General features: G+C 50.5%; 1 protein-coding gene and 1 long non-coding RNA gene across 6 annotated transcripts; one reads left to right on the top strand and one right to left on the bottom strand.

Annotated features, from left to right (window-relative positions):
* Positions 1-2,213: 2,213 nt before the first annotated feature.
* On the bottom strand, positions 2,214-9,545 carry SLC35C1 (solute carrier family 35 member C1). 5 transcript variants are annotated; one of them, XM_016146799.2, is made up of 3 exons: positions 9,501-9,545; positions 7,307-7,833; positions 2,214-3,816 (listed from the first exon to the last, which is right to left on the bottom strand). In XM_016146799.2, exons 1-3 carry the CDS (start codon positions 9,530-9,532, stop codon positions 3,257-3,259), a joined length of 1,119 nt encoding a protein of 372 aa, XP_016002285.2. In that variant the 5' UTR covers positions 9,533-9,545; the 3' UTR covers positions 2,214-3,256. The 5 variants fall into 5 exon arrangements, with proteins under 5 accessions (XP_016002285.2, XP_016002284.2, XP_016002286.2 ...); XM_016146798.2 differs by lacking the exon at positions 9,501-9,545 and adding an exon at positions 9,244-9,261; XM_016146800.2 differs by lacking the exon at positions 9,501-9,545 and adding an exon at positions 9,201-9,256.
* Positions 8,635-10,130, top strand: LOC118602910. The gene is made up of 2 exons (XR_004950978.1): positions 8,635-8,889; positions 9,441-10,130. It is a non-coding gene; the product is annotated as an uncharacterized LOC118602910 (long non-coding RNA).
* The last annotated feature ends 5,254 nt before the right edge of the window (positions 10,131-15,384 follow it).

The raw sequence follows: 15,384 nt of genomic DNA, 5'->3' as shown, positions 1-15,384 counted from the left end.
CAAAAGGAACCAGCATTTCCAGGCTATGTCAGAAAGCTGCCAAGTCTGTCTCTACCCCTTTTCTATAGCCGAGATTTCCTCTCCCCAGAGAGGGCGTTTCCCGACTCTGTTCTTGTCACCCTGGCCTTCTCCCTCTGTAGTTCTAGCCCACGCCACTCTTTTCCCTCCTCGGGGCCTTCGCGTGGGCCGTACCCTCTGCCTGGAACACTCTTTCTCTAGCTCTTCCTATGGCTGGCTCCTTCCTATCATTTGAGTCTGAGGTTCAATATTATGCTCACGGAGAGGCCTTCTCTGACTATTCCATCCAGAGAAGGTTTCCCTCCGATAGTCTCCATTTTGGCTTTTTGTTTTCTTCATTGTCCTTACCACACTGCACTTATTTGGTTGTGTACTTGTTTTTAGTGTCTTGTCTACTGTTTGTTTTCTTAGTACTTGGCGCATAGTTAACATGCAATAAAGAGAGTTTGTTGATGTTGATAATAGCCATGGTATTCACAGAACTATACTGAGTATTAATTCACAACCATGTTCTGTGGCAGGAAGGACAAAGGTTATCTTCACATCTCAGATAAGAAAAGTGAGGCCCAGAAAAGTTAGCGGACCTGTCTGAGGCCACCTGCCTTCTCAGAGGTGGAACCCAGGTCTCCTGACTCCTGGTCGAGTGGCCAACAGCAGAAGTAAAGAGTGATGTATTCTGAAAGAGAGGTGTGTGGTAGTGTCAGGACAGGTCGCTGTTCCTAAATTCTCCATCTTCACCCACTAATTTTTGTTTATTGGGAAGCCCGACTTCCACATCCTTGCCTTCAGAAAGGGATAAGAGGGAAGGGGGTACAGTCTGAGCTCTCCGGGGAAGAAGTTCTTCTGCCTTTTTCTAAGGGACACATTCCAGGAGCTGGGCTTGGCCCCTTTAAATACCATAGAGATGAGCTGGGGGCAGTGGTGCTATGTGAGCCGGCTGGGATGCTGGAAGACTGGCTCTGGCTGGTCCCTGGGCTTCATCTGCATCAGAATTAAGTCTACAGCAGTGTGTAGATCCCAACCCACCTACACACACTGCATGTGTGTGTGTGTGTGTGTGTGTGTGTGAGGTTTGCAGAGTGGGGTGGGTTGTTCAGTTGTGTTCTGATATTTGAGATGAAGCCAGAAGCATGCATCTTTGTCTGTCTTTAAAATTTTTGGTAAAAAGTTAAAATTTAGCTTTTTCTTGAATCTTTCCAGAAAAAAGTGCAAATAACATTAAGAATGTTGTCTCGATTTTCTGATGATACAAGGGACGCAGACATGATACTGTCCTTTACGTTTAAGGGGCCCGGCGATGGCTTAAGCATTGATAGGATCGAGTGCAGATTGACCAGTGCATTCAAGGCCCTTCATACCACGGCCCACCCTCCCATTCGACCCGTTCCCCACAACACCTCTTGCCACTCCCCAAATGTGTTCTTTCCTAGCTTAACCTTGTTCCCGCAGCTGGTCTGTCCTTCCTCCTAGAGTCCCCTACTTGCCCAGTGAGACTCAGTACGAAGGTCCTGGCCCTTATGAAGACTTGGCTGATCCCCCGGACTTTGTCTCTCCATGTTCCGAGACCTCAGGGCAACAGGTTACCATTTCTGTTATTCAACTTGTTTTGGGTCTCGGACACGTGTTTACGTGTGAGCCCCTCAAAGCAGATCGGGGTCTTTACATTAACATGCAGTGTCTGGCACATCCTAGAGGCTCGAAAATGCTGGGCGTGGTTAAAAGCATTGCGGTTAAGTGCCTACGTCCTGCAGCCAGTGCCCTCTGCCTGAATCCTGCTGCCTCTTCCCTCCTGTGCTCCTCTCTGAGCCTCAGTCTCCTCATCTGTAAAATGGATCAGTGAAGGCACCCATCTCACAGGGTAATGGGGGGGGTGGTTGGGGAGATGAATGATGGATGTAGAGCACTCAGCACACTGTCTGGTCCCCAGCAAGGGCCCAGTAAATGGCAGCTATTACTAATATACAACCTGAGGTCTAATTGCCCGCCTCCCAGGAAGAAGCCCTGGTATTTGGACCCACCCCTTGTTCCGAGGGACCACAGGCTCTTAGATGGGCTTCCGTGCTGGTACCTGGGCTTGGTGAGGGCAGGCGTGAGCCTTCCTGCCCTTAACAGGCCCACCGCTTCTCTGCAGGGCTGTGTTCATAAACGCTGGCCAGGCCTGTCTGCCCCTTCCTGCGCTCATTCCACACACAAAATATCTTACACAGATTTTAATTAAACCACGCACAATTCAGGGCGTCAGGCCCTATCCATTTCAAAAAAACCACCTGGGATTGTGAGGGACTAAAAACATCAGGAATTCACCCAAGGAGATGCCCAACAGAAGGGACAAGGGTGACAGCTACACGGAGGCCAGGCGGGTGTAATGAGGGGACAAACAGGTTCCTTTAGCCCTGACCTCAGAGAAGAACATAATTTTTCAACGACCAAGGGAAGAGGCTCAGAAGCAGGGATTGGTGGGTGTTAACGACCCTGCTTAACCTGTAAAAGATGACTGGGTCCCCATGTTCATGAGCTGGAAACATGGGGTACAGATAATGGGGAAAGGGCGCCTTCCCATGGTATACCCATTCCCTGGGTACACCAAGCAGCCCTGGGGTGCTAGGACCAGGTACAGGTACAAGTGATCTTTTGCCCCCTTCCATGGGGCCTGCTGGTCTCTGTGCAGAGAAGAGAGAACACTTATCCATTTCTCCCTTCAGCCCAGCCCCTACTTCCATCCAAAAGAAGCCTGGTTTGTGGGGACAAAGCTGAGCTGCCTGATCTGGGACCCGGAGATGTGAAGTTTCCTAAATTCCTGCAGTTGGCTTGTGGTACTCTCCCTGAGTATAAGTGAAGACTCACTGGCTTCATCATGCTGTCCCTTAAAGGTTGTGGCCCATCCCCAACCCCAAAGGTCATGTCGAGGTAGAAGGATCTGGGAAGGGGGCTGGAGGGGGTGCTGCCCCTCTCCTACTCCCGAGAGCTATGCTTTTCCAGAGAACCTAGTTGGCTATTCCCACAGGGGTCCCTCCTCCCTAGGGGAACACAAACCCCCAGGAATAGGAAAGGGGTACAGACAGGATTGGCAATGTTCTGACATTAATTGAAAATACTGGTTCCATTTTGACCACCAGATTCCCATCAGGTCTGTAAACAATTCCCTTCCAGGCCATGCTCTCTGAGTCCAAAGGGCCAACTTCACTGCATTCACGGGCATTTTGCCCAGACCGGGCTGTCCCAGGGTCCCCGAAGGAGCTCACACCCCCATGCTGCTTTTCTCATCCTCTTTGGAGCTGGGGTCCTCCTGAACCTTCTTCATCTCCCAGCCCCTGACCCAGGTGTAGGCAGAGGAGCCGCCCAGCACCATCATGTTGCTCGTCCACCAGAGGAAGCTCTTGGTCTCCTCGTAGTAGAGGACAGCCAGCACCGTCTGGGCACAGGCCTTGGCTGTGCCCGACACGTTGTGCGTCAGGGGACTGGTGAACTTGATCTGCAGTCCTGTCACATAGCCAATGGCGAAGCCAAACAGGCCTCCCAGCGTCATCATGCCCCAGAAGTGGGCGCTGCCCAGCTGGGCAAAGTGGCAGAGGGCCTGAAGCTCCCCCAGCAGCAGGAGCAGGGGCAGGAAGAGGACGCAGGCGTTGACATTGTTGTAAAAGGTCAGGCGCCAGATGCTGCCATCCACCGCTGGGAGCACCTTCTTGGTATAGATGGCGTTGAGCGAGACGCAGAGGCTGGCTAGTACGCCAAAGAGGGTGCCCGTCCAGGACAGGGTGCCTTCTGCCTCCTCCTGGTCCACACCAAGCCAGAAGCCGCCTGCAGCAGGGAGAGGAGAAGGGCGAGGGGGATGAGGATGGGAGGAAGAAGGATGGAGAAGTGTGCCACCAAAGTTCACAAACTGTAATGCTGCCCTCACCATCCCATCCTTTCCGCTCTCCCTGCAATAAATATGTCCAAAGTTCTCTGCTACACGCAAAGCGCCATACAAGGGCTGGGGAAGTGGCCCAGGACATGAGCCCTTTTCATGGAGCTTGCGTTCCAGCAGAGGAGAAAGATGTTAACATGATTCATTTCCCAATTACTTCTTTAGTTACAATTGTAATGAGGTCCATAAAACAGTACAGGCTGCTGTGAGAACCCATGACTGGGCGACTATGCTGGCCTGGGGCGTCTGGAGAGTAACATCTGAACTGAGTTCTGAAGGATGAATATTTAGCGGTTAGGGTGACCTTGGGCAAGTGATTTAAGGTCTCAGAGGCTTGGCTTCCTTGTCTGTAAAATGGGAGGCTGCAATGAGTTAGAATCATTTGTGGGACAGTCACACTTTCTGGGACTCTCATCTCGTGTCGCCTCCTACTCACAGAGCCTCCGTGGCTTCACTGCCCGCCGTCAAGTCTACACTCCTCCGCCTGGCACCTGGGCTTCCTGCACCTTTGCCAGCTGCCTCTGTCCCACGATCGCCCTGAGCCATCTCTCATCCCCTGCTTCTCACGCTGTGGCTCAGCGTCCTTGTTCATACCTTGCACCGGAAACACCCTCTTCCTCCAAGAGTTTCTATTCATTCTTCAAGGTCAAAGCTGGCCTCTCTAGAGGGGAAGTGTTTCCTGATATCTGCAGCCCCCAGACCTCTTCCTGCCTTTAAGAGTCCCGTGTTGCTAGGCACCTGCCCATTAGGATGGTATAGTCTCTTAAGCTAGACCCCACCTTCTCAGAAGGCAGGGCTGAATCTTCCACATGCTGGGAGGCCTGGGAAAAGTTAACCTAACCTCTCTGAGCTACCATTTCCTTCGGCTGCAGAGATCTGGGTCAGTCTCTTGACGCCCTCTCCAACCAATCTACTCTCCATGTTGCAATCAGAATGATCGTTGTGAAGTACAGATTTGCTCAGCAACTGTCCTGGCTTAAGGCCCCTCCATGCCCCTCACTGCTCTCAGGAAATATTTCAGACTCACTTAATCTGGGCAGCCTTGTGTCTGGTGAGTCTCACTCGGGCCCAGCCATGAGAAGTACACATGTTCTTTCTTCTGCCTAGAACATTCTCTCCTCACTCCTTCCTTACATCCATCTAGTACTTCCTTCAAGAAGGCCTGCTTGGATAGCCTCCCTCCCCAACCACCTCTCCCTCCCCACCTCAATTAACATTTGTTGAAAGAAGAAATGAGTGAATGGAGTTGTTTTGGAGGTGGTTGTGAAGATTAGAGCCAAGGCTCCTACTACTTTGTAGGGACTCATTCCCAGCATTCTCTGTGTTGGCAAGGCCTTTGCGAACAGGTGACCCACAGACCTGTTCAGGGGACATGGGGTGGGGGTGGGAGACTTAGCCAGGGCATTCCCAGCCTCCTGCTCCAAGTCCAGGAGGGACTGCTGCCTCAAGGTTCCAGACCCCAGAGGGACTCTCGGCCAGGAGTTTTGAAAGGGACAGTGTGACCTGTGGTGCAGGGGGAGGCGGAGACCTGGAGTAGTTACTTGTTACCCATCTTTGCCCACAAGGAGCAGGGAAGGGGGACCACTGCAGTGAGGGGCCAGGTCATAGGCTCCCCTGGCTCCTGCATCCCCAGGCCAGCCAGCAGATGCAACTTCTCAGAAGCTATCTCGCTATCAGCTACTTTGATTACTTTTCGGACTTGGGCCTAGTTTCCCTAGTGCTGTCACCTTCCCGTATGCAAATTCTCCCACCAAGAACAACCCCCCCCCCCCCGAAAACACACACACACACACACACACCCTTAAAGTGTAGATCCCTAGGGTATTTGGAAAAGTGTGGGAGACCGTGAGGCCTCCCTGGGGCGGGTGGGTGGGCGGAGCAGCTGAGAGAGATCTGCCAGGGGGCTTAGCAGTCCTTCGGCTTTACCCCCAACCCTGTTCCCCTCCATCCTCCCAATCTTGGGCTAGACTGAGCAGCCTTGGATCCAGCGGTTGCTCAACAAAGGGAACAATTTCTGGGACAGGTGGCATGGGATAGGCCCCCGCTCCTGCAGCCAGCGCACTGTGGCCTGGGCCTCTGAGACACCAGTGAAGAATATGTAGGTCAATGAAGACAAATCTTACAGCACCAGGAAAAACCTGAACAGGTTTAAAGAAAGATCTCATTCCTGGGTGACAGAGCCCCAGCAGGGGTAGCGGATGCTGGGGGTGCTCTTACCCGGTGTGCTACAATAAAACAACAAATGTTCTATAACCTGTGCTGTCCAGTACAGTCACCACTGGACACATGTGGCTACTGAGCGCTTGAAATGTGGCTAGAGAATCAGGTTACAACACCCGTAACTGAGAAACTGAATTTTCAAAATTTCACTTAATTTGAATTGCACTAAGTCTTCACTTAATGTCCATAGGTTCTGCAACTGAATTGTCATATAACTAAACCAATTTTGCCATAGGTTAATTGATATAAACAAGAGTTAAGTTCCCATGCATCTCATCAATGGTATAAGGAAATGATGTTATTTGAGGACCTGATGGAATTTAAATTGAAAGAGTCATGTGGCCACTGACTATCGTATTAGATAGTGCAGCTTTAACTTGTAGGGGACAAGCACAGGGTGGTTAGAAGCAAAGGCCCAGCAGTCTGGCCAATCTGTGTTTGCATCTCAGCCTGGTTACTTCCTAGCTGTGTGGCCCTGGGCAAGTAACTTGACCTCTCTGAGCCTCAGTTTTCTTGTTTGGATGGAGATGATCATAGTAATGCTACTCCCCAGGGACCTCTTGGGAACAAAGGAGATGATACATGTGAAATGATTAATGTAATGTCCCCATCAATAACTGTTATTTTCTGAGGATCAAGTCTGTAAAGACAGCTAAAGCATATCTCAAAGCATCTCTCTTGACACTGTCTCAGGTGTTATTGTGAACCTGCAAGGTCAGTGTGATGGAATGTTTATTAAAGGGTACATTGTTTTCTAGAGAGCACTGGATGGGGAGTCAGGACACTTGAGCTCTTGAGTAGCAATAGAACATAGTAGTCAAGAGTATGGAGCCTGGTTGCTGGAGATCAGATCCCAGCTCTGCTACTTCTTAGCCGTGTGACAAATTACTTAACCTCTCTGTGCCTTGGTTTTCCCTCTGGGAAATATAGATTATAATCCCACCTTGTATGGGGTGGGGGACCCTACCTGGGCCCCTAAGTTGCTGGGTGACCACGAGCAAATTATTTGCTCTCTCTGGGTCTCAGGCTCTTCCTCATAGTACTGTGGCATCAAGGGAGGGGGGACAGATAAAAGTCCAAAGATGTTTGGCAGGGTTGTTCCATAGGATTTCAGCCCCACACCCTACCCTCCATTTTCCACGGCCCTGGCTGACCACTCACCGATGATGATGCTGCAGGTGAGCAAGGCATAGAAGGAGGTGGTCTGCTTGAGCAGCAGGTAGGAGAGCAGCACATTGAAGACGGTGGTGAGGGAGCGTCCCACGTTGTAGAAGGCCACGCCCACGTACTTCAGGCAGAGGTTATTGAAGGTGATCATGCCGATAAAGACAACTGACAGGGGCAAGATGCTGCGGGCCACCCTGAGGTCCAGGCGCAGGGTGGGGAAGTCCACCGCACCAGGGCAGCAGGCAGCCAGTGTGCTGAGGCCTTTGCACAGCAGTGTGGTCACCAGACACTGGTAGAAGGTGACAAAGATGGGGGTGTTCAGCTGCAGGGAGGGGCTGTCCAGTAGGTACTTGTTAAGAAACACCATGGAGATGGAGGTGACCCAGTAGAGAGAGACCACCAGTGCGATCTGCAGTGCCCGAAGCAGAAAGGGCTTCTCCTCGCTGGCCTCTGCCTCACCGGAGGGGTCAGAAGCCCCCATCAGCGCCATGTGCAGGATCTTAGAGCGCTTCAGGGGAGCCCTGTTCATGGTAGCAGAGGAGTTGGGTCACCCTACAGTCAGAACTGATTTACTGGTGTACAGAGCAGTGAGCTCACTTCTTTCTGCAACTGAAAGCCCTCAACTGTCACAAGGGGTAAGGCCTAGAGGCCTCTCCACCGTCCTCTAGGATGGGAGGTTTTTCTTTGGGGTGAGCAGCACAACCTGCTTCCACCCTGAGGGGGCACATGAGATAGGACAAAGGGAAGAGGCAGCGATCATGCAAACGACCTGTCAGGGAAGAAAAGGCTGGGGCCTAGTAGAGAGGAGTGGCGGGAAGAAGGGAGGGGAGAGGAATGGAAGGCGAGAAAAGGAGGAATGCACGGCGAAGGTGCTTGAAAAGATCAGAGGACAGCGTGGGGAATAGGTGCAGGGGGAAGGAGGCATGGGCTGCTGTGGAAGAGCGGAGTCTGCAGGGAGAGAGGGGAGGCCTGCAGGGAGCTGAATGGAGCGAGGGCGTGCGGGGGCGTCTGGAAAGAGGGGTGCAGGGGAGGTCAGAGGTGCTCAGGGACCGGGTCTGAAGGCCGCAGGGAAAGGCCAGGCCGGCGCTAGCCGTGGCGTTCCGCTTTCTCCGACATGGGATCCGGCTCAGCCTGAGAGTCGCCGGACATCCGAGGCCGCTCCTCCCGCGAGGCGGGCCCGCGACTCACTTCCTGACACGCCCCCAACTCCTCGCTTAAAGAGCCCGCAGGCCAGGTGTCAAGCTTAAAGCCGTAACCCCAGAGATTCGGCCTTCAGAGTCGGGCTTGCGTCGGGGTCTCGGTCGCCTCCCAGCCCATGTGCTCTCCCCGCCAGCTGATGGTGGGGGATCGCGGCAGCCGCAGAAAGTTCCTATGGGTGCTTGAACCTCGGTCCCCTCCTGCAAGCCCCACCAGCGCCGTCTCCTCCTGAGGCTAACTCCCTCTAACTCCCTCTACTGGGCTCTCCTGCAGGTTCACCACGTACCGGATCCCCGGCCTGACTGCGCCCCACCCCCGAGCCTTGGCACCGCCCCGCGTCCCTCCGCAGCAAGAGACGACTCCCAACACCCAGCAGCCCGGTGCTCTCTACCTAGCCCAGCTCTCTCTTCCCAAACCTCGTCGCAGTTCCCTCCTTTCATCCACTTTCAGGGCTTCCAGCCATTTTCCAAACCCGAGATTCCCAGCAGCATTCCCAGAGGTCGGTGGCCTCACAGTCCCGGCCGAACCTCAATGTGTCGGTCCGGTCCTCCATTCGAGACCCTTCTGGCGGCCCGGTCCGAGCCTCAATGCAGTGCTCCTTCCCCGGGCTCTCTCCCCTTGGCAAAAACCCACCTCACACCTTGCCTAACCGCGTACTCCGGTGCCCTAGCTGGCGTTCCGGAGGCGCTACCTCGTCTTCTGCACTGGCTGCCTGTGCATCTGGAGCTCCGCACCTGCAGCGTCGCACCCAGCACCGCTCCCGAGGGAAATGACTTCCTGTTCCCAGTCCTGGGCGCGAGAGCTGAGCTGGCCTCATTGGCTGGCTCCCCACGTGGGGCCCGGTGTGGCGGAGGGGCGACCTGGGCCCTACTCTGCTCTCGGCCCCGGGTTATCTCGCCAGTCACGGGAGCAGGCCTCCTCTTCTTTCCAGAGCACCCAGCCCCCGGTATCTCGCTCCTGCCAGCCGCCCAGAATCCCCCGCTCCAGTTACCGCAGCTTGCATGTCCCAGGATCCGACTGCATCCCGTAGGCCGGTCGGGCATCCTGCCTTCGCCTCCAGAGATGCGCGTGGGTAACGTTTCAGATTCTTCCTGCCGGCAGTGACTGGAGGGTTCTCCGCCCCCTCCGAGGGACGGAGCCTGCAAAGTCGGTCACCAGCCCGGGCCCATCATCACCGGGCAGTGGAGAGGGCCCACTTCTCCCTCGTTCGCGGTCAAGCACCAGCGTGGGGTGACTCACTCCTCCTGAGTTCTCTTCATTGTAAAACCAGGGGGCTAGGCTATAACCGTGGGTCTCAGCCTCTATATTCAAAACTAACTGATATGTTTGAAAGTAGGGACGACCATCTATTTGTTGTATTTCAAACGCCATTTAATTTATTGGTAAGATGTCCAAGAATTGCTTTTAAATGCTCAGAATATTCACCAAAAACGCAGGGAGAACGTCAGTAGATAAAACAAGATGGGCAAAATGTTCATCATTGTTGACGCTGGGTATAGGGGTGTGTGTGTGTGTGTGTGTGTGTGTGTGTGTGTGTGTGTGTGGTGGGACGGTTATCCACGGAGTCTTCTTACTTTTGTGTACAAAGTTCGATAATAAAAGGTAAAACCTTTGAAGTACAGTTAAAGTCTCACATGTTAACTGCATAAACTTTCGCTTGAGCTTAACACAGCCTTTGGTGGGCTATGCAGAACTGGAAAGGTTATGGGGAATAAGTACTGCTCAGCAGCCCCAGGGCAGGTTTGAATTCTCCAGTGTGAGCTCTGCCCCAGGCCCTGTTCTCTTCCACCAGCCTTCTGGTCCTCTGTGATGAAACCCACTCTTCCCTTTCCTCTAGGGATGGGACTTCTTGCTTTCTAGTTATGGGCTGGTTTCCAGGTGGAGGATGCCATCTGGTCTCCTTGTCACCTTTGGGATCGAATTATCCATTTGAGGAAGGAAAGAGACTTAAAGGGGCTGAGCCAGTCATCTGAATCCTATTTGGAGAGTCTCCTTCAAGGGCCGATCTTTGAAGGTTGTAGGATTCAGTTTAATGAAGAGATATGCCTACTTGAGTCTCTTCTCTCTTAGGCCTGATATTTCTCCATGGGAAATAATTTAATGACAGAGTAAGCTTTTCTCTGAGAGGCCCTGGTTTCCTAGAAGGGCCCTTCTCCTTGGCACATTAATAGGAATTAATTTATCTGAATAATGTACTGCCATCTTGAGCCCCCAGGGAAGAGATACATTCACTGAGAGAGATAAGGAGCAGCCCAGGCGGGGTGCGGGGCACAGTGTGGGCTCCTCGTGGGCCAGGAGACCGAAGTGTATTCCTGCCTCCAACTTCTCTCTCCTCTTACATTCCACCTGAAATTCCATCATTAGCTTCACTTCTTTGCATTAAGGTTGTAATAGGCTAGTATAGTAAACTTCATAGATTTCAATCTTTTTGTTCTTTATGAGGGAAATGGGATGTGGGATTGTTTCTTAGGGATGTAAGGCCTTATGCATTATGCAAAAATTGTTTGCTTTTGCATTTTCCTTAAGGAATGTTCATTGTTTAAACCATCCATAAAGGGTGAAGTTTTAGGTTTTTTAAGAGTAATTACCTGGTACTTGGTGTGAGGAGGAATGTAAGACCTTCGACGTGGCAGATGGAAGGCTATAATAAGCCAGAGAGTAGGAGCCTTTATGGGTATAATCCTATTTCCTTGCATTAGCTGGGAGCCACTGATCATGGCAGAAGAAGATGATTTCTACCAGACACGGTGAACAGAATTAACTTCCCAGCTGTAGGGAACAGTGATCTGTACCAATAGAGCCTGAGAGCTCCTGGGAACACATGGATGTTGACTAGTTCACCCCTGAGTTCAACAAGGACTCACAAGCTTACTCTATGTGGTGGACACTTCTAATTATCTACTAAAGTTTATTCTCCTATTAGTCCAAAATAATTGAATGGCGGTCATTTGGTTGGCCAGCCAGAGACTACATAGTACATTTCCCAGCCTCCCTTTGTGGGTAGGTGAACCATGTGACTTAGTGGATGGTAAAGGGAGGCAATGTGTGCTACTTTCCAAGTCTGAGCCTTAAAAGTTGTCTATGACCCAGGCATAACCATGCAGATGAGGTCAATGTCTTAGGGCTATGGGAGCAATGTGATGGAAAGAGCCAGGGTCCCTGATTGTGTGGAACAGAGCCACCTGTCAGTGTGGACTGCCTACCTTGAGACTGTTATGTGAGAGAGATATCAACTTATGTCCTTTGTGGTTATAAAGGAATCTCTTTGTTGCAGCAGCTAGACCTTTTACCCACATACCCACTATAGTCTATATCCTCTTCTCCTCACATATGTATTTTCTAGGCAAAACTGAGAAGGCATGCCATTGTCAGTTTGATCTGTCTCTCTCTTTTGGTTCTTTCTGTTTATCTTCCGTCTGTTGTCCATCTGTCCGTCCATCCATCCATCCATCCATCCATTAATCAACCCACACACCCATCTATTCATCCTGTCCTTATCCAGGACCTACCTAGCACAATGCCTGCCATAGCAGATGCTCAGTACCTATTTGTAGAATGAATAGAAGTCAGACCTCTGGTAGGAGTGCTTGAAAATCGAGATTGGTTTAAGACCTTTATTGGCCCTAAGCCCTGAAAAGTTTATAAAGCTCTTCATTCATCCTATATGAAATTCAAAGTGAAAATTAATACTAAACTGTAAAAAAATTGTTAGAGGAGCAAAAAGTGTTTTGATTTTTCTCATGATTGGGATGTTCTTTTAAAAAAAATTTTTTTTTCCAGAAAAAGAAAAAAACCAAACCTGTCTTTTCTTTGCTGGCATTGGTGGTAGACACTACTAATAGTGTACCCCAGAAGTTGGCAAACTGTTTCTGTAAAGGACTGAAGAGTAAATATTTTAGACTCTGTGTGCCTTGTGGTCTCTGTCGCAACTACTCAAAACTGCTGTTGGACATAAATGGGTGCAGCTGTGTTTCAATAAAACTTTATATGACCCCTGGTTCACCCTATATTAATTTATTCTTCTTCCTTACTAACATTACCCATATTTTGTTTGAATGCCAATGTGTCCACCTAAAACTACTTATTCCGTAGACGCCTTTGCAGCTGGATGTTACCGTGTGAAGCTTTTGGCCAATGAGTCATAAGCTGAGGATTTTGGGGGAAGTTTTTCCTTTCTTAATATAGATACAGTATTTCTTGCTTCTTTTTCTCATATATTCTGTCTTAAATGCAAACTTGAGATCTGGAAGGGCAGCAGCCATCTTGTAACCATGAGACAAAAGATATGATGAGGAGAGCTAAGGATGACAGAGCAGAAACACGGAGAGAGCCTGAGTCCCTTAGAGCCTGGATGAACTGCCATTGGCTGGGCTCTGGGTCTGAGGCAGCAACGTAGGGGGTACGATTATCTGGGATCGAACCAAAGCTGCAGAGCTACAGATGGGGTGGAGAATTTCAAATGCAGGGACCACTTGCCAGATAGGGATTAGGAGAGAGAGAGCCAACACCAGGACAGGCAAATCTCAAAGCCTGAGATGCGTGGCCAGGGATGAGAGCCTATTAATAAAAAAAGAAGTCTCGCTGTGGGGGAGGGGTTCTGCAGGCAAGAGTGGGAAGCTGGGAAGGTGAGCAAAGGGCTGGCTCCTCTCTAACACTAACCTCTACCAGAGATGTCACCTTTATGTCCTGGGCTGGCTTCTGCTAAGCACCTAGTTTTGACCTCTAGGATAGCAAAAAGTGTTCCTCCCCTACACTTCTGCAATATGCACTCTAGTAATTTTCAAGTGGGAACAATATCTCCCCAGATCAGCTAATCCATGGGCAGTGACAATGTTAGTCCCTCTGGCATGTACTATGATGCTTGGCACGTAATATGTGTTCTGGGTTGAAAGGTGTCCCACCCCCCAATTCATCATATGACCTTATTTGGAAATAGGGTTTTTGCAGATGTAATTAGTTAAGCCACGATGATTTCATACCAGGTTATGAACTCATAAAGTGGACTCTAAATCCCATGACTGATGTCTTTATAAGGTACAGGGGTTTCCCATAACCTCCTTGCCCTTACACATGCATAGCTGCCCCCGTTATCAGTGTCCCCCGCCAGAGTGGTACACTTGTTAAAATCAATGACTCTATAGTGACGTATTGTAATAATCGCTCAGAGTCCATAGTTTACATTAGAGGTCGCTTTGGGTGTTGCACGTTCCATGGGATTGGACACATGTACAGTGATATGTATTCACCGTTATAGTATCATACAGAGTATTTTCACTGCTGTAAAACACCATTTAAGTTTAAGGATGGTGAGGGAAAAAAATAACTGTTTCTTAGAAGTCTTGAGGTTCACTCTGACTGGTCTGGCCCAGGTCCTGTGCCCACTCTTGACCAATAGTTGTGTCTAGGCAGATAAACCAGCCTCTGGCTTAAGACCTCCATGGCTAGCTCTGCCACCCCTGGACCAGACCAGGTGGTCTGAAAGTGGGCATGGGGTATTGCCAGAAGCAGGGGGATGGATGTTAGACTGGCAAATGACCAGGGTCCACGGTGAGAGGTCTGCATTGGATGAGGGAGCAGGCACCTGGGAATTTGCATAGAGCTCATACAGCATCCCTGCTGCCTCCCTTGTTGAGATGTGAAGGAAATATGCACAGGAGGCATCTATTCCATACTTTGGATAAGTATGTCCCCATCTCCTTTTGAGAGTGTCCCCTCCTCAGCTGTTGCAATCTTTGGGAGGCGTCAATCCACGTGTGCTTGCTTTTCTCTGGCCGAAGGAGTGGGTACATGACCCTGACCTGGCCACTGAACCTGTTGCTTACTTTTTCTAAAATGGAATCCGGAGCCAAAACAACAACAACAACAACAACAACAACAACAACAACAGCAACAACATCTAACTTGGCGGCAGCTGGTTCATGATGGCAGCAATGCGCAGAAAGCCCATTCACCATTTCCTGCCTCCGAGACCCCCAGAGTTGCCCTGCTTGCTGCTATTCCTTCCCAGCTTTGTTCTTCAGCCCCCCGTCCCACCACCCCCAGGCCTCTGAGCAACCCTGGACTCTTCCAATGCCCTTCTTTTTGCCTAAGTTGGCTGCAGTCTGTATTTTTTTTGCTTGCAATCAGAGAACCCTAAATGCTACTGTGCGCATTCCCTCTGTCCAAGAAGAGGGGTCAGGGCAGGAACTGGCTAGCTCCAGGAAGTGAGTTTAGCTACCACAGCCCCACTCCTCCCCAAGAGCAAAGTGGGAGAAACAAAAAGGGCAGGGCCGCAGAAAGTGTAGACCAGGATGTGTAAATACTGGAGTGTTTGCGAAAGGCTGCCAGCAGGTGGATGTAGGTCAAGGTTGGCTTCTTTCTCCGGGTCTCTGTTGTAAACCTGGCAAGGGGGACATGATGGTGATGAAATGATCTGGTGTGGATACCTGGGAATCTGAAATTAGTTAATTTAACACACCTGTTCTGAATGCTCTTTCTGTTTGCCATCCCCCGTCTTTACCCTTCCCCTCCACTGGCTTCGCTTCTCGATTCAGATGATTTATGGGACAACCGATGCTGGCATGCTGATGGCCTTTTTCTCTTTAGTGGATTTCGAATGGTCTGAAATGGACATTAAAAGCCTGAGTTTAACATAGAGCTTAAATGAGTGAATGACTGAATGCAGAAATGAACTGAGTTAATTTTAGTTATGGAGCCACAGAATCCATAAAAAGAATCCTCTCACTACCTTTTTGCTTTTTTTTTCTCCCTTGTGACATAGCATAGCAATTAAAACCTTACCCTCAAGAGTCAGACAGACCTAGGTTCAAGTCCTGGGTCCATCACACTTTATAAGCTATGTGGCCATGGTTAGTTACTTAACCTCTCTGGGACAT

The sequence above is a fragment of the Rousettus aegyptiacus genome, unplaced genomic scaffold, assembly GCF_014176215.1.
Source record: "Rousettus aegyptiacus isolate mRouAeg1 unplaced genomic scaffold, mRouAeg1.p scaffold_m13_p_5, whole genome shotgun sequence".
In the NCBI taxonomy this organism is placed as follows: Eukaryota; Metazoa; Chordata; class Mammalia; order Chiroptera; family Pteropodidae; genus Rousettus; species Rousettus aegyptiacus.
Note: the sequence above shows the minus strand (reverse complement) of the source record. Positions and strands in the feature narration are given on the sequence as shown.

Excerpts from the sequence above, each read along its gene's own strand:
- SLC35C1 (XM_016146799.2), bottom strand. The coding sequence starts at position 9,532 with ATGCAGTCGGATCCTGGGACATGCAAGCTGCG. Across the intron at positions 7,834-9,500 it reads CCTGGGACATGCAAGCTGCG|GGCTCCCCTGAAGCGCTCTA; the intron begins GTAACTGGAGCG and ends TACCATGAACAG. Across the intron at positions 3,817-7,306 it reads CACCTGCAGCATCATCATCG|GCGGCTTCTGGCTTGGTGTG; the intron begins GTGAGTGGTCAG and ends TCCCTGCTGCAG.